The 25,822-nt window shown below is 36.9% G+C and overlaps 1 protein-coding gene across 4 annotated transcripts in view; it reads left to right on the top strand.

Annotated features, from left to right (window-relative positions):
- Window positions 1-25,822, top strand: part of ABCC9 (ATP binding cassette subfamily C member 9) — a 140,161-nt gene that overhangs the window by 69,774 nt on the left and 44,565 nt on the right. For 2 of the 4 annotated variants that reach the window (XM_010361200.2, XM_010361199.2), the window contains exons 19-28: window positions 2,828-2,866; window positions 4,285-4,386; window positions 6,349-6,433; window positions 7,731-7,811; window positions 15,512-15,649; window positions 15,794-15,919; window positions 20,103-20,199; window positions 22,640-22,869; window positions 23,959-24,107; window positions 24,322-24,391. In XM_010361200.2, the coding sequence (XP_010359502.1) occupies window positions 2,828-2,866; window positions 4,285-4,386; window positions 6,349-6,433; window positions 7,731-7,811; window positions 15,512-15,649; window positions 15,794-15,919; window positions 20,103-20,199; window positions 22,640-22,869; window positions 23,959-24,107; window positions 24,322-24,391 (1,117 nt within the window). The remainder of the gene's footprint in view (window positions 1-2,827; window positions 2,867-4,284; window positions 4,387-6,348; window positions 6,434-7,730; window positions 7,812-15,511; window positions 15,650-15,793; window positions 15,920-20,102; window positions 20,200-22,639; window positions 22,870-23,958; window positions 24,108-24,321; window positions 24,392-25,822) is intronic. The other 2 variants (XM_010361201.2, XM_010361202.2) reach the window with 1 other exon arrangement.

The following is a 25,822-nucleotide window of genomic DNA, read 5'->3' as shown; positions in this document are numbered from 1 at the left end:
ACCCTTTTCTCTTATAAATGTCTTTATTTATTGCTCTTCACACTCCATTATCCCCCACCCAATTTTTTTTTTTTTTCTTTTTTTTTTTTTGAGACGGAGTCTCGCTCTGTCGCCCAGGCTTGAGTGCAGTGGCTGGATCTCAGCTCTCTGCAAGCTCCGCCTCCCGGGTTTAGGCCATTCTCCCGCCTCAGCCTCCCGAGTAGCTGGGACTACAGGCACCCACCACCTCGCCCGGCTAGATTTTTGTATTTTTTTAGTAGAGACGGGGTTTCACTGTGTTAGCCAGGATGGTCTCCATCTCCTGACCTCGTGATCCTCCCGTCTCGGCCTCCCAAAGTGCTGGGATTACAGTCACCTCGCCCGGCCCCCCCACCCATTTTTTAAATAATCATCTTGCTTATCTCTCAGTCAACTGGAACATTTTTCTTTTTAACGACCTAGTCCACCCACACTTAACCTCTGTTCTTCTCTTTTACTCTGAGCATTGCAACCTGGACGAAAGGTTCTCGCACATGACTGCCTAAGTGCTAAATCCCAATAATTTATCCTCAGTCCTACTTCTCCATAGATTTTGAAACTCTTCACCCATTGACAACTCCTTGAAATCAACTTGGCTTCTTGGTTTCTGTGACACTTGCATTTATTAATTTGTTAAAAAAAATATTTGTTGCACATCATTTATGTGCAAGTCATTGTATTAATTGTTGGGGGAGAAATAAGTGAACAAGAGAAGCCAGGCCCCTATTTTCATGAAGCTTACTGTTTAGCAGGGGAAACCAAGGGGAAGTAAGAAAATAATTTTATAGTTATTTGATTAATGTTTTGTAAATTCTAGGAAGAAGTACAGTGTTTTATAAGAACGAATATAGGTGACTTGACTGAGTCAAATCTGTGAGGTTGACAAAGGATTTCTTTTATGATCTCCAGTCTCGTTCCCTCTAGTGCATTTGTTACATTCTGTGATCAGAGTGATATTTCTAAATGGAACCTGTATCTCTCTCTTGTTTAAACCTTTTCAGTGGTTTTTTTTTTTTTTCCTTTTAGGAAAAGTTCAAGCTCTATAAAATGGTTTATGAGCCCCTTCATTATCTGGCTGTGCTTACTTTTTTAAGTTCATTGCCATTTACACCTACATTTCAGCCATGCTGAATATAAATCACTTCTTTGTGCAATCAGGATACCTCATGGCCTTCTAATACATGTTTTCTCTGGTCTGAAGTACTCTTGGATTTTTTTTTTTTTTTTTTTTTTTCATCTAGCACACTCTTAATATTCCCTCTGACATCAACTCTATTGTTTACTCTGATTTGCTGGTTCTCCGGTTCTTCATTTCTTTGTTTTTCATTGGTTCTTGATCAGTGCCCTAATACTATCTTTTATTCCACCTGTCTTAGCCCTTATTCCCTTATTATGCTTCCACAAAAGTGAAAGTGGCGTGAAAGAAGGAATGGATCTTTCCTGTTCGCTGTATCTTTAGCATGTGTGGCACTAGGAAGTGATCAATGCATATTTTTTAACTGATATTGAATAAATAGAGTCTGAATTTAATCAACCTTTATTGAATAGATTAATGAATTCTAAATCCATATCTCTACCTTGGGCTCACATTCTCAAATGTCCAACAGGTATTTACACATGTCTAATGGGCATTTCCACTTGAGTGGTTAGAATGCAAATTAACACATTCATTTCTGCCACACACTCACTCTTCCTCTCCTCTTCCTTCTCTTCCTTAAATTAGTTAAAACTATTGAGGTCACCCATTGGATTTATACCACAGAAAATAAAGTCCAAATTTCTTGGTATCTAAAACACATTGTGTGGAAAATATTATTCAGAAAAATGATCATTTCCTTATTTTTTACCAGTAACTTAAATCAGGGAATAATTATTATCGGGAGCAATTTTTTTTATTCCAAGATTGCTTTTTTTGCCTCTATCAGCCATCCCAAGATGTCATTAGCAGTGTGCAGTAGTGAAAATGATCCTTAGTAACTCTTAACCAAATATCATTAGGTAGCATAATTAGTAAATTTTCTCCACAAAATCATACAACATTTTGCAAAGTCAAATAGAATCAATTTTTGGAGTTTCTGTAGGCTTTAATTATATATAGGGTTATTGAATTCAGGTCTTTCAGAATGACAGAATTCAAATGACCCTAAATTATAAAAAAATTAGAACAATAAAAGAAATAGGTCTTCAGATGTCTTTCCTCATAATACAGGCATAACAAATTGTGACTAGTCAAAGCCCACTTTTTACATAAATCGTATCAATAATTGATTACACTTGATGTAGTTTGGTTTCTGGTGCATGTCTGTTTTTCTTACAAGCTCCTGAGGGGCCAGTGTGTTTTGTGTATCTTTCATTTTTAGCGCCCAAAAAGTACTTCTGCTGCTGCCTTAGGGTAGCTAATTTGGAATTTAAATTTATTCAGTTCAAATTATAAAGGTTGGAAGGCCTTGGAAATACAGAATCCTTATGAAACTAGGAAACTGCATTCTAGAAGGATTCCCCAAGTTTACAGCTGTTTGGAGCATGGTTGGCACTAGAACCCAGTCATTGTATGAACAAAAATTTTTATGAAAGAGAACAGTGCTATCTATGTTTTAGAAACTTATTAAGTAATTATTTCCTAGCTGATGAAGACATAAAGAAGAATACTACTTATCTGGTTTGTCTTTGAAATTAATATCAGAAACCATTTGGGAAATGTAGCTCTTTAATATGTCCAGTGTTTATTGTATCTCTTACCTGATGTGTACAAACCTTGGTTCTGTATTTCTACTTCATAATTAATGAACATTGTTTGCCATACTTGCAGTGTAAATGAATCTGAGCCTTCTTTTGAAGCAACCAGAAGGTATTATTTCTATTTTAACCTGAGTTTAATAAGAATAACTTCCTTCCTCAGACTTTAATCTCTTTATTCTAATTTTGTTTATTCTGATGATGTATAGTTATTTATTAAAGTGTGCTAGCATATTTCCAGCAGCAGTGGTTCGCAACCTTGGCAAACTGCTAAAAGAATTAATTTACCAAACAAAGTGGCTCCTTGTGTCAACTGTTTTCCTCTCACTGAGTCACTCGTGTCCCAACTTTGGCTGAAACTCAAACCGTCCTCAGTAAACTGGGTTTTGGATTTCATAAAATAAAAATGTAAGAATGAATACACACATTGATTTTGAGTTAAACAGTGGTGGGACCAACCTGTAAGGTGGAGACGAAGAGCCAAGTGCTTTATCTACTTAAAAGGAAAAACAAAAACCTTCAATACCCCAGTGGGGTGGGGAGGGAAGGCAGACATGTCAGAGGTTGGGAACCATTGTTTTACTGTACATATGATTATCTCAGAAACTGCTAGCATACTATATATTATCATGTCTCCTGCACTCCTAAGATGTAATGTTTTAGAAAGATCATTGAACATTTCTAACTACTCTCTTTTTTAACCCTTCTCTCTTTTAACCCTATTTCCTTCATTAGTACTTTACAGATCATGAACTAACTGTGGAAATCTGACTTTTAAACTGACCTGCCCTCTACCCCACCCCAATCCCATCATCCTCTTCAGCTCACATGTATTTTCCTAACTTTTGGAAATTAAATTCTGATGTAGAGCCATCTGTTAGAATTTGCAAGTCAAAAGAGTGGGAGGGAGTTATTTTAAAAATATAAACTATTTCAATATTTTTTGAAATATGCAGTTTTTACATGCATGATTTCAATATTAAAAGTTTCAGGGACTTCTTAAGATATTCTTTGTTTTGAAATATTTACATATTATCTATTATCATAAAATATGCTAATGTGATTAAGCCACAAAGCCATACAATAATTATAGTATCAATTAACATATTTTTTAAAGTTTGCATGTAGAATTTATAGTTAGTAAAGTGCTATTAGTACAAAGTAAAATATCTGTGGTTACTGGAGTGAGTGAATTGTTATTAACCTTTTAATTATTTTTTAAAAATTGTAGTCATTTTAGAAAACGAAAATTCAGTTAGTTGTTTAGATTATAAAACACTTCTTCAGTGTACAAAACCAAATTTTATACATGTGACATTTTGATTAAATCCTAATCCCTTTAATTTAGGTGGCATATTTAATCATTTCTTAATAAGGTTGGTGGTCTTTAAATTTTTCTCTTTTAGAAGTTTTCCATTTCTGTGTCTGAGATAGTTTACTAATTTTATTTCCCCTATTTGTAGTAAAATACATACACGCACAGTACCCTCGCATAATCCTGCTGTTTTCTTTTTCTTTTTCATTTTTCAGTAGGAACAGGTATTCTGTGGCGTATGCAGCTCAAAAGCCTTGGCTATTAAATGCTACAGTAGAAGAAAATATTACTTTTGGAAGTCCTTTTAACAAACAGAGGTAATTTTGAGCATATAAAATTTAGAACCAAAATGGCAACTCTTTCCGACTTGTGTGTTTGGGAATGAACAATGGTTTCTGGAACTTTTACATCTGGTACTTTCTTTCCTGTTGGCCTCGTTTTCATCCTCATCACCAAGGTCTTTTGAATCAATTATTTGAAGAGACGCCTCATTGGAAGTTCCAGCCCATCTTGAACCCTTGTTGAGAAAAATTTGTACACCAAGACTAAACAGCAATTGAAGTGTGTATGTGTGTGGGGTGGGGAGGGTGAGAGTGAGGGGGTGTTGCTTAGGTTGTTGGTGAGAAGATAGAGAAGGAAAAATTCAAGTAAATGGAAGAAGAATGTAGGATCTGAGGGGTCTGATGACTTTAGGAAAGAAGAAGAATGTAGGATCTGAGGGGTCTGATGACTTTAGGAAAGAAGAAGAATGTAGGATCTGAGGGGTCTGATGACTGGGAGCAGCCAGAATAGGCCATCTTTCAATGGCCTATTGTCACATAAGAAGGCATGACCCTTTCCCTGAGCCACTCTTACAAGAGTGGGTCTCAGGACCATAGATGGGTCTTGAAAATTAAGGAGAATAAGGTAAGTGGAGAGGCAAGAGGAAGGGGGGAGGGAGGAGAAAAGTAGACCATACAAAAGACAAAACCTAAATTATTCGTGATTCTTTAGGACCCTGGAGCAAACCAGACAGAAAGATTAAGGAGGCTGAGATCAGATAGTGGGGGGGCCTAAAAGCCAACTGGCTATAGTGATATGCATTCTATATATACAGATTCACAAATGTGCATATATACATATATATGGAGACATTCAGGAGTTAATTGGAGTAAGTATCCAGGCATGCAGTGTGTGTTGCCTACACTTGGGAATGACAGTAGAAATGTAAAAGAAGGGATGGTTGGGAAAAAAAAAGTTGAAGAACATCAATGGACAGATATCAACAGAAAGAAGGAGGAATCAAGAATGATTGGACTATTTTAAGACAAACTAATTAGGAAAATAAAGTCATTGTCATTTCCCCCAGCATCTTCAATACCCACACTTCCTTGTACTTCCAGTTCATTTAATTTCCAGTCCCAGCCTTATATGAACTTGAAGACTGTCAGTCCTCATTATCTCCCTTGCCTCTTCCCGTCAGCATGCATGACAGTGTGCAAAGGCACCCACTCACCACCTCTGCTTTAGCCATAATGAACTTCCCACGGTCCCTTACATTCACCATGAACTTTTTTACTTTCTCAAGTTCCTTATGCTTCCTTACTCATTTTCTTCCTGAAAACTTACTACTCAACTTTCTGAATATAGTTTAAGCTTTGCCTCCTCTGAAACTTCTCAGAATGGTCAGTCATTTCTTCCTTTGTATTCTAGGAGTGTTTTGTACCCGCTTCCACTATAACACCTAACAAGGTGAATTTTCATTGTATGTTTTTGTATCAGTCTTCTGCTCCGTGAACTAGCTTTTTAAGAGTGGGAACCTAGCCGGGCACGGTGGCTCACACCTGTAATCCTAGCACTTTGGGAGGCTGAGGCAGGCTGATTGCCTGAGCTCAGATGTTTGAAACCACCCTGGGCAACATGGTGAAACCCTGTCTCTACTAAAATACAAAAAAATTAGCTGGGCATGGTGGCGCACGCCTGTAATCCCAGCTACTCAGGAGGCTGAGGAAGGAGAATCCCTTGAGCCCAGGTGGCAGAGGTTGCATTGAGCCAAGATCATGCCACAGCACTCCAGCCTGGGCGACAGAGTAAGACTCTGTCTTAAAAAAAAAAAAAAAAAAAAGAGTGGGAAGTGGTATTTATTTATCTTTGTATCCAGAAATGTAGAGCAGAAGCTGGCATATAATAAGTGATTCAGCAAATGTTTTGTTTCAGCTTCCAAGGTATTGAACTTGGCACTTAGTTTATGGGCAATGTATCCATAGAGATCTAAAAATTCAAAATCATTTCTCCTAAAGGTACAAAGCTGTCACGGATGCCTGTTCTCTTCAGCCAGATATTGACTTATTACCATTTGGAGATCAAACTGAAATTGGAGAGAGGGTGAGCTATAAATAATTTCATTAAGCAATAAACAAAAATCTAGAAAAGTCTTCTGGTTGTCTTTAATCATTAATAGAGAATCATGAAATTTGAGAGCTTAGGAGCTGTATGTTGTCCCGAGTGACAAGTTCCAGAAAACCAAGGACAGGAGTCCTTTGATGCCACTCTTTCTTACGTATTAATATTTATTGAGTAATCACTGTATACTTAACATGGTACTAGTCACTTAAGAGTTCTCGAGAAAAAGTGAAGCATAGTTCCTGGCTTTGACCAAATGCATTTTTGCTTACGTGGAACTTGCTGTAATGGGTTTGAAAACTAAGATTACTTTCGATAACTTCTCCCAATCTTGTTAAACATCTGTTTATTCGTATTAAAGTGCTCTTTTCTCTTTGTGTAACCATGTTTTGCATTGATGTCATATTATTCAGACAAGCTGAGAAATATACCTATAATCTTTAGAACAACAATGTCTGTAATGTTTTCATCATTGTCAGTCCTGGGCACAAACTTTATATGCATTATCTACTTTCACAACAAATCTGTGTTATGGGTGCTATCGTCATCTGCGTATGAAGCTGCAAAAATCAAGGCTGAGAGAGGTTAAGGAACTTACACAGTTGCCAAGGTAGTAGTGTAGCCAGGATTAGTCTGGTTCTGTGGCCTTTGTTCTTAATGACTGTTCTTTTTTGCTACATACCGCAGTGTGTATTAGAATGAACTTAAGTTCTGGGAGCCTCAGTTTCCACATGTGTAAAATTAAAACAATACCTACATCTTGGAATTGCTATGAAGAATAAGAGAAATTCTAAAATGCAAAGCCATTTACACAAGTCTGGCACATACTAAGAGGTCAATTAATACTAGTTTTTTTATAAAAAAATGTGTAAGTGGTACTTTATTATGAAAGCATACTCTTGAGGATAGTATTGTTTCACATAACTCATAATATCAAATTTGGGTTGTATGTTAAGTAAACTACAGACACAACTCAGGAAACAAGAAAAAATCTTGGAATTGCTTGCATTTCCTAGAAAGTGTTTTGGTTATTAATGCTTCTGTACAGCAGAGATCTCTATTAGAGTGAAAGGAGGATTAACCATATCAGCCTTGATTAATTTGAGAATTGTTGGCCAGTAGACAGTTTTCATGTTTTCTTACCAATGTTACTACAATTTAATTAACAAGTTACTATCAATTTAAGATTTTTTAAAAGACGTTTGTATTTTAAGGTCATATTACCAAGAGATCATTTACTAATATAAAAAATGGGTATTTGGGGGTGTCTCTTCTCTAGGGCATCAACCTGAGTGGGGGACAGAGGCAGAGAATCTGTGTGGCACGAGCGCTGTATCAAAACACCAACATTGTCTTTTTGGTAAGAATATGGCCTTCCCTTTTATTTCTATTTCATTCTTCCATCTGGACAAACGAGTCTTTAAAAAGATAAGACAAGGCCGGGCACGGTGGCTCACACCTGTAATCCCAGCACTTTGGGAGGCCAAGGCGGGCGGATCATGAGGTCAGGAGGTCGAGACCATCCTTGCTAACACGGTGAAACCCCGTCTCTACTAAAAATACAAAAAATTATCCAAGCGTGGTAGCGGGTGCCTGTAGTCCCAGCTACTTGGGAGGCTGAGGCAGGAGAATGGCGTGAACACAGGAAGCAGAGCTTGCAGTGAGCCGAGATCATGCCACTGCACTCCAGCCTGGGCGATAGAGTGAGACTCCCTCTCAAAATGGTTTAACTTGTGAAATCATAAAGTATATAGAGGAAATAAATCCTTGCAGTACAGATCAGTAGATCAGCAGAAGAGCAGCATATCTTGAGAGTTGGGAGGATCCAGATTGGTGTCCATGAGACCGAGATGCCCTAGTGGTTGTTTATCCGTGTTTCCTAACCAGGTGAGGATTTGGATGGTATTGGATGAATGAGGCAGGATCATAAGTCCTCTTATTTATATTTGATGGCAAAGAAAAAAAAAGCCAGAAAATATACTCTTGGTAGGCATAGGGCTAAGTAAGCCTAGTACCCCATTCCAGTGCTGTGCAATTCGGGCTGTGGATAAGCTCTATCTGTGATGCTCCCTACAACTGTAGAAATCTTGGTTCTGCTCTAGACCTGTGGCATAATCTGTAAAGGTAGAATCTAAAATTTATGTCTTTAAAAACTCCATGAATGATTTTCATGATATCCATCTTGAACTAATAATTTATTTCTCCCTGTGGATCTAGAAATTTGATGGTTATGTTGATTACAATTTTGCTCTATTTTGGTCTCTCCAGCAGGAGGTACCTAAAATAGCTTACAAGTAGACAATGGGAAGATGATGGCAGAGTATGTAAATGCATCCCTGCCTTCTCCTTCTGCACAATTATTAACCACTTATAAATCCGGTTCCCAGAACATTTTTAGAGTCTTCACTCCGTCTAATCTCTAGAACCTCTTCAAAAAGTAAGTTGGTTTTGGAGTTTTCCACTGAATTTGAATCTGTTATTGGGGATGGTAGAAGAATTTGGACATACTAATTCATCTCCCTAAGAATACCTATCTCCAAAGTTATTCCCCCAAAAAACCTCAAAACACCATGCAAGCCATTGCAGGATCTAACAGTAGCCTATGTAATTGTACTTTTTTTTTTTTTTTTTTTTTTTTTGGAGATGGACTCTTCCTCTGTTGCCCAGGCTGGACTGCAGTGGCACTATCTCAGCTCACTGCAACCTCCACCTCGCAAGTTCAAGTAATTCTCCCACCTTAGCCTGCTGAGTAGCTGGGATTACAGGTGCATGTCATCACACTTGGCTATTTTTTTTTTATTTTTAGTAGAGACAGGGTTTCACCATGTTGGTCAGGCTGGTCTCGAACTCCTGACCCCAAGTCATCTGCCCGCTTCGGCCTCCCAAAGGGCTGGGATTGCAGGTGTGAGCCACTGTGCCTGGCCATAAATACTTTTTACAATAATGGATGGATCCACAACTAGAAATTACTTCTTGAACCTTGGGATCAATTACTGACTGAGCCTGAGGAACTGCCTTGGAAACCTGAAAGGGACTGAGGTCCCCTGGGTGTGGCTTTCTTCCTCAGTTCATTTTACTGCCTGCTGCGATTCAATGACTCCAACCCACTTCAATTCTAGAATCATGGAAATCAAAGAAGTTGTAGGGCTAAATAATTGTCAATTCCCACCTTTTCATTACAGGATGACTTTTAGCATCAACTCTAACGGCTTCTTGATGACTCTCCCTGAAGATACATTGCTTACCTTTAAGGCAGCTTTTCCTGGTTGGACAGTATATAAATTTCCTGTTACTGCTATAAAAAATTGCCATAATCAGTGACTTAATCAATGTAGATGTATTATATTATCTTATAGTTCTATAGATTAGAAGTCCATCAAAGTGTCAGCAGGTCTGTGTTCCCTTCTGGGGAAGGGAACAGTCAATATCCTTGCTTTTTCCAGCATTTACTAGCTGCCTACATTCTTTGTCTCATGCCTGCCTTCCTCCACCTTTGAAGCCAGTAACATGATGTCTTTCTGACTATTTTTACATAGTCACGTCTTCCTCTCTTCACAGCGGGGAGAGTTTTCTGCTTTTAAGGATGCATAGAGTTAGTTTAAGCCTGTCTGGATAATCTCCTCATCTCAAGGTCTTTAGTCTTAATTACATCTGCAAAATCCTGCTGGACATATAAGGTAACACAGCCACAGGTTCTGGGGATTAGGACCTGGGCATCTTTGGGGTCCATTATTCTTCCTACCACAGACAGCTCTTATTATTGGAAAGTTATTATGGTATTGAGATCTGCTTCTGAGTACTGTCTGTTCAACCTGCACTCTACTTCTGTAGCAAAATATATATATATAAATATATATAATATATATAATATATAATATATATTTTAACATTCTAATATTAGTGTCATAACTTGTCTAAATTTACATTTCTCTAGGCCAAGCAAGCATAGTATTTTCAATTCTTCCACAAATAACATATTTTGTATAACTTTTCTTAATCCCTGATGTATAGTGTTTATAAGTGTCCCTTTGAAAAAATCTGTGCTAGATGCACACTGATCAGCTCAGATAGCCTTAAAACCATTGGATCTTATGATCTTGGTCTTATTACTCCATTGCAACCTACTGAAAAACATTTTAGCGGCAATGGAATGCTGTTGATGTGTTTTAAAAATTCCTCAAAAATAATAATATCTCACACTTCCATTGTTTAAAAATTCACAAGGTACAGTATTATCCCATTTGATTCTCATCACAGTGCTGAGAGAGGGTAGATGGTATCCTCAAACTAAATGCGGAAACTTATCCAAGGACTGATGGCTAATGAATTACAGAGTTTGGGCTAGAAATGCATGTCTTTTGAGTATTGGCTTTCTAATCAGCAAAGATTCTCTGGTATTTTCTGAAATTATTGCTGCATTTTCCTTTTCTCTCCTTTTTTTTTTTACCCTTTCTTCTTCACTCTCTCACTCCCTGTTATCCTTTCTTTATTCCTTCCTCCCTTTCTTCTTTCCTCCTTTCTATCTATTAATATTCAGTGAATATCCCCAATGCCATTTGTTGTGCTGGGTAAAGGAAATAGAATTGAGAAAAAGGCATTACTTATATCTTTAAGAATTTTACTTGTACATGTCACTTGAATAGTTTCACATTTTGCTCTAAATAAACTTTTATCATGTTAGCCTTGATGCAGTATACAAGTTAGATGAAAATGTCTTAATTATATATCAAAAATATTATTTTTGGAAACTTCATTGTGCAAGTGCGCTGTATCAATGAATATATTAAATTATTTCCAAAAATACATCCGTACAAAGAATATACTATTTAAGCACATTTATTGAATATACAAGAGAATGTATTAATGAAGACTGTACATATGTATATTAGAATAAATAATATAAGCTTGAGAACAAAGAATTGACCATTCATCGAATTGGCCATTCGGCAAATTATCTTGCTTTCTTTAAAGGAAGTATTTCCCCATAATCTTATTTTATACATTGAATCTGGAGACGTGATTCTCAAGCCATTAAGCCTCAACTTTTATTAAGTTGTATAAAAGGTTGTATTTGACAGAAAACACTATGAATCCCCACCATGTGAGACATGACATATAAGTGATATGGCATATAAATGACAGTTCTGTGACCCAGGCATGATTCTAAGTACTTTATACACATTAGCTCACTTAATTCTCATAATAACTCTCTTAGGTTTGATATTATTGCTGTTATTACTATTATTATTGTTACTACCGCTATTCACAGATGAACGTACTGAGGCTTTGGGGGATAACTTATCCAATATCACACAGATAATAACAGTGAAGCAGGGATAGAAAGTCAGGTGGCCAGATTCCAGAGCTTGTGTTCTCAGTCACCACACTCTTCCTTATTAAGAGATGCTTGGAAGATGCTAAGCTCTCACTGTGATACATTGAAGGAGTAAGCACAATATTAATCCACCATGGCTTTGTTTATAAGAAAATAATAATAAAACAACACTTTTGAAATGATTTACAGACTTTTATTACATTATTTTGTTGCATCTTTGCAGCAATCCAAGGTGCTTTCTGTCAGGCCTCTTTATTATCCCCATTTTACAAAAGAAGTGACTGAGTTTGAAACATTGGTCAGCCTCCAAGAGCGGTCATAACTACAATGTGGACCTTTTAATTTAGAGATACTATACTTTCAATTATGCCCTACTAACTTCTAACATGTAAAATCCGAATTTAGGCTGGGTGCGGTAGCTCATGCCTGTAATCCTAGCACTTTGGGAGGCTGAGGCAGGCAGATCAGTTGAGATCAGGAGTTCGAAACCAGCCTGGCCAACATGATGAAACCCCATCTCTACTAAAAATACAAAAAAATTAGCCAGGCATGGTGGCATGTTCCTGTAATCCCAGTAAGTTGGAAAACTGAGGCAGAAGAATTGCTTGAACCCAAGAGGCAGAGGTTGCAGTGAGCCGAGATCATGCCATTGCACTCCAACCTGGGTGACAGAGCGAGATTCCATCTCAAAATAAATAAATAAATAAATAAATAAATAAATAAATAAGAATTTTATGGACAGTCTAATTGAGTTATTACAAAATTTTATTTTTAATTCATGTCTTATTTTTACTGTGAAAAATTCCCAGGAAGAATCATTTGGGATAGTTTGGTCTACATCACAGATTATTCTTGGAGTTTTAATGGAATCAGAAGCAGAAAGTTATTTCAAAGGCAATCAGATTCCTCCTGTGAAAATCTGCTTTTCTAAACCAATAATTTGCTGATATCAAGATTTGCTAAATCTTGATAATTATATCCTTGCTGCATTGTTGGTGATGGAAATGGAGACACTTTTGTCAGTATAATCCTGATATTTTTCCATTGCTGTGGAGATACCACTTTCTATTGGTACTTTGACTTTCATTTTTAAGTAATTGCAAAGTTACATTATAACACCTATGTTTAAAAATTTTTATGTATTAGTGGTAGAATTTTCTATCAGTTATCAAAATCTAATAATTTTAAAATTCAAGTAAGAATATTTTTTTCTTGTTATTAAAAGGAGCTAAATGACAAATAAGGAGCTAGTGGCTGTGATGATTTTGAAAAGCAACTCACCAGGCAGTTGAAAGCCAGTTCCTATACAAAGTACTTATTGTAACATTTCAGAAATAATTTATGTGCATTAAGATGATCCAGAGGATCTGAAAGATTTGAAATATTTCCCATGTCATCCAAAGAAATTTCAGGACAATCAAGATAATTGTGTTTTTTCTATAAAAGTCATTTGAGGACACTGATTATATCACCCATTTATTCACAATTACAATATCCAGCAGACTGATTTTTTAAAGGCTCTTATAATTCTTAATCACCCTTTAACTATCAAAATGCTTTGTTAATATTTATTTTGCATAAGGCTTCTCCTAAATGCTTTAATAAGGCCACGTTGCTTATAGTTTCTAGCTATACAGACAAATCGATGGAAAGTTGAAAAATTACTGAGCTAATCATATGACAACCTATCATGATTATACACAAATTTATTCTAACTTCCAAACTTCAGTTTCTATCTAAATAGAAATTACTTTTTGTTTCATTATTCAGATTATTAAGCAATGCAATCTATCTGTAGAGAGACTATGATTGTGCTCAATTGAAAATTTTGCAGAATTGTAATTTCTAAATATCTCAACATGTAGCCTGCGGGTAGTAGCATGAGAAACCAGCTACTTCTTTCTTGGGCCCATAAGACAAAGTAGAAGTTTGTTTGCATATTACATATTGGAGAAGCAACAAAGAAAGAAGGGTAATGAAGAAGACATTTATGAACTTTTTTTTCCCACTGTTCTGATAATTCTTCCCAGTTCTTTACCTGAAACGTCCACCATTCTTTACTGCTTTGTCCCGTCAGTGCTCCCTCAGTTTCCTTCATTCCCTGCCATCCCTGGTCCTTCTAAGGGGTGATTATATTTCTGTTGCACCCTCCTCCCTTCAGGTCACTTTGCTTTCTAATTCATAGTTTTGAGGATACATTCCAATTTTCTTCAGTTGTTTCTAGCTGTCCTCTTTTAAAGATCCAAAAAGGTGAAACATGTAGTTTGATGCTGTATATAATATTTTAGGAATGAACTATATATGAAAATAATTTATAGTGATATCATCAACAAAAAAAGAAAATTAATGTAATTTCTTAAATTATTTTCTAAATATCTTAATCTCTTGGTGGATGAAAACATTCCCCCAGAACAATTGTCGTCAGGTAAGTGTTAGGCATGCTATTCTTATATATAATAATAATAATAGCTAACAATGTCAATTATATACCCAGTACCATACTAAGCATTTCATGCATATTACCTCATTTAGTTCTGAAAATATCCCCATTAAGTAAGTCCTGCTGTGATCCAGTTAACATTTTCTTTTTTCTTTCTTTTGAGTCTCGTTCTGTCACCAGGCTGGAGTGCAGTGGCGCAATCTCAGCTCACTGCAACCTCTTCCTCTTGGGTTCAGTGGATTCTCTGGTCTCAACCTCCCAAGTAGCTGTGATTACAAGCCCACGCCACCATGCCCGGCTAATTTTTGTGTTTTTAGTAGAGACAGGGCTTCACCATGTTGGCCAGGCTGTTCTCAAACTCCAGACCTCAGGTGATCTGCCTGCCTTGGCCTCCCGAAGTGCTGGGATTAGAGGCGTGAGCCACTGTGCCCAGCCCAATTAACATTTTCTATACCTATTTTTATTATCTAGAATTCAAGTACAATTATATTTTCATTCTTTGTTTTGCTCTATTATTATAGATTGCTGAGTAATACGGTTTTTAACTTGCAGATTCAATAATAATTCAAAACATTTTGAATAGTGTTATTTACTTTTAAAATAATTATACAAAGTCTGTTTTTCTTTTCACCTGCAGGCACTTCTAACTTTATTTCGTTGTTTGTTTGTTTTTCTCCTACCTCTTTTTTATTGTATTTTAATTTTTATTTTAGGTTGAGAGGTACATGTGCAGGTTTGTTATATAAATTGTGTGTCATGGGGGTTTGGTGTACAGATTATTTTGTCACCCAGGTAATAAGCATGGTACCTGACAGGTAGTTTTTCTTTATCCTTTTTTTAAATAAATAAGATCTGGGGGATGATTTGCCCTTAGTTATTTGTATTACTACTTTCTCTTTTTTTTTTTTTTTTTTTTTTTTTGAGACGGAATCTCGCTCTGTCGCCCAGGCTGGAGTGCAGTGGCGCGATCTCGGCTCACTGCAAGCTTCGCCTCCCGGGTTTACGCCATTCTCCTGCCTCAGCCTCCCGAGTAGCTGGGACTACAGGCGCCCGCCATCTCGCCCAGCTAGTTTTTTGTATTTTTTAGTAGAGACGGGGTTTCACCGTGTAGACCAGGATGGTCTCGATCTCCTGACCTCATGATCCACCCGTCTCAGCCTCCCAAAGTGCTGGGATTACAGGCTTGAGCCATCGCGCCCGGCCAAGTATTACTACTTTCGAGAGGAATTGAGTTATGTAAAAAGTATAGAAAACGTCCATCTTTCCTTCATTTTCCTGGTTGCAGGATGACCCATTCTCAGCCCTGGACATTCACTTGAGTGATCACCTAATGCAGGAGGGGATTTTGAAATTCCTGCAAGATGACAAAAGGACACTTGTTCTTGTGACTCACAAATTACAGTATCTGACGCATGCTGACTGGGTAAGAGTTTAGAAGAGAATTTTGCTCATTTTTATATTATAGTCATATAAATGAGAGAGTAAAAAATGCTTTCTGAAATAAAGGTAGTTCATTTTGCCAATCAAGGCTTTTTGTCACATTTCTGGAAATACCCGCTTTCCTTAGATCATAGCCATGAAAGATGGAAGTGTCCTAAGAGAAGGAACTTTGAAGGACATTCAAACCAAAGATGTTGAGCTGTATGAACACTGGAAAACACTTATGAATCGGCAAGATCAAGAATTAGAAAAGGTAAGTACTCATAGTTCAGAAGAGTTCAGAGTCCAGTTCAGAAGAGTTAGAAATTTACTAAGAATTACTAAGAATGCTGTTTTTAAAATTACCATTTAATGCTTGGTAATATGGTCTTTATCTGAAATCCAAAGCAATTGTATCTTTACATATTATTAATGAACAGGCTACTTTGAACCTATGAAATTCTAATGCTATCTTTGGATGAGGTGCTGTCAGGTTTTGAGAGAGCGTTTGTTTGAATTTCAACCATAGTGCAATTATATGTGTGTTTAAAACTTAGACAAACTACTTACTGAAGCATGACATTTCCTTATTTTTGCTTCTTTATAGCTCATTCTTCTCATCTGTAAAATTAGAATATTTTCATTAACCACTTACAAATAGAGGGTCATGGAAAGTCAAAAGCCAAGGTGATCTGGAAGGAAGAGCTCTGAGTAGTGGGCAAAGTTGTAAGGCATGTCTGGGATAAGGCTTCTGGGGTGAAAGAAGGTAATCAGAAGGAAATAAAAATAAAATTTCACATTTGTACGTTTTTTTTAAAGTCCACAAAGCCCTTTTCACATGATCTGTTTTAATTCTCACAAACGCCTGACAAATAAGCAAAGAAAATATTACCTTACTTAGACAGATGAGAAAGCTGAGGCTCAGAGAAGTTAAGTAACTTGCCTAAAGTTGTACAGCATATATAATAAGTGGTACCAATGGGATTTAAACATAAGTGTGTATCCAGTGTAATTGCACCATAATGTTATGGATGATATAAGTATAACATTGAATGAGGTGATCACAGATTTGGATACCAGACTGAGTACAACAAAAGAGGAAAAACTTTTGATTGACAAGTGAAATTGTAAATTACATTGGCAAATTTTTGAAATGTTTTGTTCTTGATTTGGGAGTACAAAGTGTCCAGCACTTGGTATTCTTAGCCAGGAATGAGCATTTACAAAATGAAATATTTGTACCAGTGAATTTCTTTAAAATATTAGGAAATTTAAATATACTATTTTAGAAAAGAAAATAAAGGATCTGTCTCCATAGAGTGAAGAAGATACAAAGTCAGATAAATCCTAGGATTTCTCTACCTTCTTCGGATTTGCTAAAGATCTCAAAAGCAAACTACACAAAGAAGAAAAGATATATGCAAAAATATACAAGCAGAACAGGACAAATCACAGAACCATTGAAATGAGGATGTTTGGGAGAAAAAAAAGCAATGAACAAACAAAAATCTCCAAAACATAATGAGTTACACTCGACAAGTGCCTGCTTAGGAATTGTGCTGTGGGAAGCTTAATTCTAAACGTACCTGGGATAACTCCAAATGACATTTTTTTCAGTGATCTAAATGCCAGGGACAAAAGAAGATGACGTAAACTTAAGGAGTGGGACAATTTATGGTTTACTTTGGAAAGAAGAGCTGGAAAATAAAGAGAGCTGTTGGCTCAATATTATAGTAATACTGTTAAGCAAGCCAGGAAGAAACTCCATTAAGTTGTATTTAGAAATGATCACTTGAGATAGCATAGCTGTATAATTAAAGACACATTACAGGCTTATGTATGAACTGAAGGAGGTATGGAGAAAGTTAGGGTATGGACAGGGTAAATCCAGTTACGAGGTAGAATGGCAGCCCGTAGAAGCCAGAATGAATCACGCACCTGCCCAGAATCCTTATCTCAGGATGGAGGGAGATTACTGCCACGTAACAAAGGGCAGGCACCTGAATTCATCTGCAACCAGAGAGAATTACACTGCGAACAAGACCACTACAATACCTTGGGGAAGTTTTTGTACAAACAGCTTTCTGTTTAGTTTGTTATAGGACAGGACAGGGTGTTTCCTATCAACCTGGGCCAATTTTGCCTCCTAGAGGACATTTGGCAATATTTGGAGACATTTTTGGTTGTCACAACTTAGGGGAGTGTGGGGGAAGGGGGCGGGGATGCTATTATCGTCTAGTGTGCTCAACATTCTGCAATGCTTAGGGCAGACCCCGCAACAATGAGCTGTCCAGCTCAAGCTAGTGGAGAAGGAAGGTGAAACCGAAGGATGCACAAAATTTCCTAGTGCAGTGCTTGAAAAAGAGCTGTCAGTTTAAGGATTAAGGGGTAAACAGGGAAGAATATGACTGAAAGATAATAATGAAAACTACAAAGGAGAGGAAGTTAACACCTTTAGCTGATTTAAATATTAGCATAAATGACATGAACCATTATCTTCTTAATGCTGTTAAGCAGAATAAACTGGTAATATTTAACACTCCTTTAACACTCCTCACTTCCCTCTCCACTGTCCTCACCTGGCCCGGCCCAGTGAATGTTTACTGGATACATGAAACTAAATTTTTATTTATTTAGTCCAAGTATCAACACTATTTAAAACATTTAACCTGGCTGGGCACGGTGGCTCACACCTGTAATCCCAGCACTTTGGGAGGCTGAGGCGGGTGGATCACGAGGTCAGGAGATCAAGACCATCCTGGCTAACACGGTGAAACCCCATCTCTACTAAAAATACAAAAAATTAGTTGGACGTGGTGACGGATGCCTGTAGTCCCAGCTACTCGGGAGGCTGAGGCAGGAGAATGGCGTTAAGTAAACCAGGGAGGCGGAGCTTGCAGTGAGCCTAGATTGCGCCACTGCACTCCAGCCTGGGCGACAGAGCGCGACTCTGTTTCAAAAAAGAAAATAAACACAAAAACAAACAAACAAAACAAACATTTAACCTGTAATGAGCTTAATATGAGCATTTACTCTTAGGAAAAAATGCTTTAAAGTTTGTTTGGGCTTTTCTTTTGTCTGTTTATTTGTTTTTTTAATGTCTCCAAGATCTTAAACCTTTTGGTCACAGCATGGGGAATCGAACTGGAATCAAATCTACTTTTCAATATGAAGGTTTATTTTGTTTCATTATATGATATGCACAAGTCAGGGATCCTCTTTACTTTTGTGTTTAATTTAGCTTCATTTATAAATGTTGGTCTTCATATCGTTATGCAAAATTTAAAACTGGGGTCAAACTGTCTCTTTAAAAATGGGATTCTGGAGACATTTTTGTTTTCACTCTTTTAACCAAGAATCTGAAGTAGTAGAACCCTCTAGAATAGCAAGTTTCCTAAATCGGACATGTTGTATGAGGCCAAAAAAAATCAACTAAGGTCATTACCTAGCAACTGATCACAAAAGGTTTGTTGGTTTATGGATGTAACAGCAAAACTGCATAGGTTTTTTTTTTTTTTTTCTTTGTATTGGCATATACAGGAAGCTCCCAATTTACCATAGATTCCAAAAGTTTATGGGTTAGTTGTTTAGAATTCAAAATGCATTTCCCCACAGAAAAGGGGAAATGGTTGGTTTTCCAGAATAGCCGGTAGAACCTGATTTAACCCACAATGTAACTGAACTGATACTACTACTGCAGTCCTGAGGTCGGGGGAACTGGTGTGTTGAAAGCCAGGACATGGAGAAAATGAAATGATTCTCCCCTTCTTAACTACAGGATAAAGTTCACAGCAATTCTTAAAAATCTGCAAAGTTTGTTTTTGGCACATTTCCCTTCTCGTTTTGCATATTTTCTCCTCCTAGGCCTTTCTGTTACACTGCTAGGCACCTAGAATCCTCATTGCCTATTTTCTTCAAAGTTCTCTACCTTCTTTCAGATCCTATTGAATTCCTTTTCTTTTATGCAGCTCCCTTAGTAAGATGCTAAAGAAACTCGTTCTGATTTAATAATTCACAATAATGGATGGCTGACAGCAGTTTAACCAACTTGGAACCATGTACTTTTTTGAAGGAAGATATGTATTAACATGAATGAATCCGTAGTTAGAAAAATTACAAGGATAGTCCCAAGGTGATGTAAAAATAAGTAGCAGTGGTAGAACTATGCTTTAGGGCTCAGAGAGATATCACCCTACTTCTGGAGTCAGTTGCATCTCATTCTTGCTTTTCCTGGCCTCGTGTGCTGCCCCACACCTTTGAGCCCTGCAGCACTTCCTGCAAGTCTAATGCTCTGCCCCCACAGCTGCTTCTGTGACAGGAGTTGTGGATCTCCAGAGTGAGCACAAACCCCTGAGACTGGTAAAGGTAACTAATCATTTACACATGTGAGTCATTCATTGATAAGTCACAACCTATTGGTGTTAGCTCCTTGCATGATAGTATAATGTTTACTGTAGGATATGGAAGCTGACCAAACTACTTTAGAGAGGAAAACTCTCCGAAGGGCCATGTATTCAAGAGAAGCCAAAGCCCAAATGGAGGACGAAGATGAAGGTAGATCTTTTTTCTTTTATCTGGAACATTCTAATGGGGTAACAGAATGTGAGGGTTTTTTTATGTGTGAGTGTCTCCATGAGGAATAATAAGCCAGTTTGCAAGGGGAAAAAGTTAAATCAAATAATAACAAAAATGGAAACAATAGGAGTCAAGGAAAGGTGGATGTAATCCATCAACAGTCATCTTGAGGGGCTCCACAGAATGTGTCTTACTACAGTTGTTATGTATGAGAAAGACTTGAAAGGAAATGGCAGTGGATTGTAAATAGATCTAGATGTTTGTTCAGAAAAATTGAAATTGTCTCGTGTAATGACAAAATCTACTTAAGAAAATTTCAATCCTTCAGAAATAAGTAATAAAGGGGAAATATGGCATTTTGAAGTAGCTGTATTTGATTCATTCAGTTCATCTTCATAAGGTTTTCATGACAATATAGCCATGAAGGATAACAAAATTAGAACGCCATTTGTTATGTTTCAGTTTTCTGAATCTGATAAGGTGCACTGGGAAAAAAAGATTGACTGGAAATGTGAGGAATGAGATGAAATAATTATACTGCTTTGACATTCATTGCCAAGAACGTTGTGAGATAAAGCACCTTTTAAGTCAATAGAGTAAACGCATTATGCCTCATTTCCCTTTGTAATTTTTGCTTATGCCTACATTTCTACCAACCAATTAAAAAAACGGAGAAAATGTTCATTTCAAGCCAAATAGTGCCAAAATGTGCTACTTTTATATTTCTGTGTTTCAACAAATATTCATTGAGTGAATGAATTAACGAATGAAGGCTAAATTTTACTTTCAATTTCTATGATTAAAAATGTTCTTAAAGAATTTTTGGTGCTGTAAACAGATATCAGCTTCTAGAATTCTAAACGAATTATTTCTAATGTGCTATAAGAGTGGAGTTGTACCCAATTATTCTGTTCAGTGTTTCAGTGGGGATGCTGACTGTGCCCTTGGCTTGCTGTGTTAATCCACATTCTCAGGTATAAAATAAGGTAATAGCACTTTGCTTATAGGGTAAAGGAAGTAATGTATGTGGAAGAGCCAATTACGGTACATATTACTTATTAGTTTGTTGCTCTAGGTCCTATCAGAATGCTCAAGCCAACAGTAGGGGAAGAAAAGAAGTAGAGGTACTTTCTTTCTCTTAAGAGACTTGGAGTTGCACATGTTGTTTCTGCTTGCTTACTATTGACTCGGTCATTGCTTGGAAAGATTAAATACTAGGAATGTGAGGAAATGCTGTCTTTAGCTGGGCAACCATGGGTAACTTTAAATTTCAATTAATATAGAATGGGTATTGGGGAGACAGCTAGCAACGTGCAAGTGTCCACCTCTTTGATCATGCAAATTTCCAGTCTGTTCTTCTCACACAAAGGACACATCCCTGCCAAAGGGGAGACCATCTGAGACATAGTAATTTGCTGCATCCAGCTCAAATATCAGGATCTTTGGTGATGCTCAGTCTCCTCATCATAAACATATTTGGATCCCTGTGGTCTAATAACCTGAAAAGTAAAGACAAGTCCTTCCTCCCCACAACGTGATATGTATATAATATAGTAGTGAAGTACGTACAGGATAACTTTAATGAATAAAGTTCCTTTGGAAAAGCAAAGGATGGGAAACACAGTCACTGGACCATAGAAATCATTAAATTTTGATTGTCAGGAAATGCAAAACCCGCTTTAGCAGTGGAGTCATTCTTAGGGAAGCCCATCTTGGAGTGTCTAGATGGTTTAAACATCTGAGAGGAATTCCCGGCCCATTATCCTTTGTGTTCCTTGGCTTTGCCCACTGGAAGGTTCCTCCTTGGGGCCGTAGAGAGCATGGAGTGTGCCCTCTTGTGCTATGCACAGATTTCAGAGCTTATTCCCTCCTGGTGCAGCTTTATAAATTCAGAAATTTGCAGGCCAAAATGTTGTAGATGTTTGTAAGCCAGGTATGTGGTTTTTGTTGGCAACACAATTCCTTCAATAACTTAGTAAGTTTCTTCCAATCTGATGTGCAGTACATCAGCAAATAGTCTCATCCAGACATAGATTTTATGTTTATTACTCATTCATTCATTCATTTTTCACCTATTTTCAGAAAGAAATGAGGTTTGCCCTGCTAAAAGCATTTAAAACTTCAATACTAATGCTTACATTTTTATAAATGTGTAATGCCTACATTTTTATAGATGTATGGAAAAGTTCCTTTTCCAGAGGAACTTTATTCATTAAAGTTATCCTGTATGTACTTCACTACTTTACTATATACATATCAAGTTGTGGGGAGGAAGGACTTGTCTTTACTTTTTAGGTTATTAAACCACAGGGATCCAAATATGTTTATGCATGAATGTTTATATACTATTTGTGGAGCAATAAAAATTATATCCATCTGGTGCCCATCTGAAGCTTAAACAAATGTTTTTTGTATGTAGAGGAAGAAGAGGAGGAAGATGAGGATGATAACATGTCCACCGTAATGAGGCTCAGGACTAAAATGCCATGGAAAACCTGCTGGCGCTACCTGACATCTGGAGGATTCTTCCTGCTCATCCTGATGATTTTCTCTAAGCTTTTGAAGCATTCAGTCATTGTAGCTATAGACTATTGGCTGGCCACATGGACATCGGAGTACAGTATAAACAATACTGGAAAAGCTGATCAGGTACAATTGTTTCGGTTTTGTTTTTAAATCAGCAAGGAAATATTGAGATGAACAGTGATACCTTCTTATCTAGTTATATGCTTATATCCCTAATGCCACAGGACTTCTGTGATAATTTAATAAGTTAATACAACAGGACCTGAAATCGAATAAACTATCAAAAATGTTAAAATAGAAGCTATTATTAATACTTTTAAAGTTTATCATATGAAATATTTAAATATAACATTTAGACTTATATTCAAGGGAGTTATATGCCTATATTTTTATGTATTTTATACATATATACACACATATATAGGCCCTTTTTGTATTTGTTCTTATAGTATTTGATGTTAACTACCTACATCAGTGTATTAGCTGGTCATTTTGAGACTAGGAATGAGAAAAGTGAGCTTTACAACATAGAAAGCCAAGAATATGCCCCAAACCTGAAAACAAACTCTTTCTCTTCATCTGCTTTTAAGCAAGCCCTGAAAGAGAGTGAAAGGAGCAGGTGGAGGGACATTACCCTGGGCCTCAAAAAATTGCATTCCTTCAACCATCTAAATGCATGCAAAATAATGAAGTCAACAATCTTGTCTGACATTGACATTTGGTTTTCTAGTAAGAAAGAACTCCCGGCCGGGCACAGTGGTTCATGCCTGTAATCCCCGCACTTTGGGAGGCCGAGGTGGGCAGATCACCCGAGGCTGGGAATTCGAGACCAGCTTGACCAACGTGGAGAAACCCGTCTCTACTAAAAATACAAAATTAGCCGGGTATGGTGGTACATGCCTGTAATCCCAGCTACCAGGGAGGCTGTGGCAGGAGAATCACTTGAACCCGGGAGGTGGAGGTTGCGGTGAGCCGAGATCATGCCATTGCACTCCAGCCTGGGCAACAAGAGCGAAACTCTACAAAAAAAGAAAAAGAAAGAAAGAAAGAAGGAAGGAAGGAAAGAAAGAAGGAAGGAAGGAAGGAAGGAAGGAAGGAAGGAAGGAAGGAAGGAAGGAAGGAAGGAAGGAAGGAAGGAAGGAAGGGAGGGAAAGAAAAGAAAGAACTCCATTGATAATGTCCTATGTGCTTTTTGTGTTGGTTCCTTTTTAGACCTACTATGTGGCTGGCTTTAGCATACTTTGTGGAGCAGGCATTTTCCTTTGCCTTGTTACATCCCTCACTGTAGAATGGATGGGTCTCACAGCTGCCAAAAATCTTCACCACAACCTTCTCAATAAGATAATCCTTGGACCAATAAGGTAAAACAGTGGTTATTTCTCACTCCCACACCTTAAATAATAAAAGCATGCATTTTTCAATTTAAGTGAAATGTGAAAGTTTGAAGAATTTCTTTAGTCCTTGAGCAAATGAATAGGGAGCTTCTCATTTTCATGACCCTAAGATGCCCATTAGCAATGCTCAGGTTCCAAAGAGTTTAGTATTTTCATATACGTCCATCTGTTTATTGCCTAGGTTTTTTGATACCACACCCCTGGGACTGATTCTCAATCGCTTTTCAGCTGATACTAATATCATTGATCAGGTGAGTAACTGGGTTACTTGCAAGTTCAAAAATTAGTTTTGCAATGTAAGCTAAATAGCATTTTAAGATAAAGCATAATTCCTATTAACAATAGAGGATTGCCAAAATTTAAATAAAGGCCTACTTGTATTTATATCAATATTGTACATGCAAATGATATCTAGAATGAAATATTAAAGGAAAATCTTAACTCAGACTAATTTGTACGTGTAGAAGAAGATACTTGGAGAACTATCATGAAGTAAAGAGAAATAGTAAAGAATGATTGAATGTTTAAAATTTTGATTATAAAAAAATTGTTTTTGTTAGTGTCATATCAGCATTCACAGTATAAAGTTCTTAAAAGTTTAGTATCCATGCAGAATTTCTCTCAAAAGTGAAGGATGGGGTGCCAAACTGTCTTAAAGTCCTTTTCTTTTATTAGATTGGTTCTTGAAGCTTCAGATGATGTGACACCTTAGGAAGAATTCCAAGAATGCCCAGTTTAGCCTAAGATCCTTAGGAATCTAAAAGTTTGTTTGAAATAAAAGACATCACACTCTGACATTATATCACTCTAAAAGTGGAACCCTTTGGATGACTGAGAAAGGAATTTATCGAATCCGGCCCTTGCCTTTTCTGACTTTCCAGAGTAGCATTAGGAACACTGAAATGGCCCTCAATTTAGAAAGAGTGTTGATGCATGCAGCTGACTGCAGAGTATGTTGAGAAGTTTTGATGTTTTCATGGCGTTGGTATTAGGTCAGACTGCACCTAAAACCTTTCTAAGGAATACATGTTGGAAAAGAAGAAATGAAACACTCATTATTTAGAAGATGACTTGATTGTTACTTAGAGAATTCAGAATAATTAGTAAAATAAGTCACCAATTAGAAAAGTCAGCAGAGTATCTACATAAGATATATCATATGAAAAGCAGCAACTTCCTCTACACCAATTTAAGAAAATCATGAAAAACAAACTCCATTCATAACAACAAAACCTATAAAAACAGAAATAAACTTAATGTGAAGAAAATATGTTCGACAATCCCAGAAGTCATAACAACCCTGTATAGAAAAAGAATTTCCCTATTAGATATTTTTAAAATACTATAAAATTCAAGCACTCTGTTAATTGCAGAAGACGAGTAGGTCAAAAGAACAGCATGGAGAATTCAAAAACTCCATCATATGTAGAAATTTAACAGTATAAATGTGGCATCTTAATAAGGAAAGGATTAATTTTTCAACAAAGGATATTTGGATAGTTAGCTATCCAAAAAATACAAAACAAATGCATGTAGCATAGAGGTGGCCATATTAAAACATAAAGCTATAAAGTAATGTAGGAGAATAGTTTTAGAATCTCGGGGTGGGAAAGGTCTTTCTGAGTAAGACAAAGAACTCAGAAACAATAAGGAAAATAGGTTACTTTTGAGCCCACAAGTCA

The sequence above is a fragment of the Rhinopithecus roxellana genome, chromosome 10 (genome assembly GCF_007565055.1).
Source record: "Rhinopithecus roxellana isolate Shanxi Qingling chromosome 10, ASM756505v1, whole genome shotgun sequence".
In the NCBI taxonomy this organism is placed as follows: domain Eukaryota; kingdom Metazoa; phylum Chordata; class Mammalia; order Primates; family Cercopithecidae; genus Rhinopithecus; species Rhinopithecus roxellana.
The sequence above is the reverse complement of the archived record's forward strand: the minus strand, read 5'-3'. Positions and strand labels throughout refer to the sequence as shown.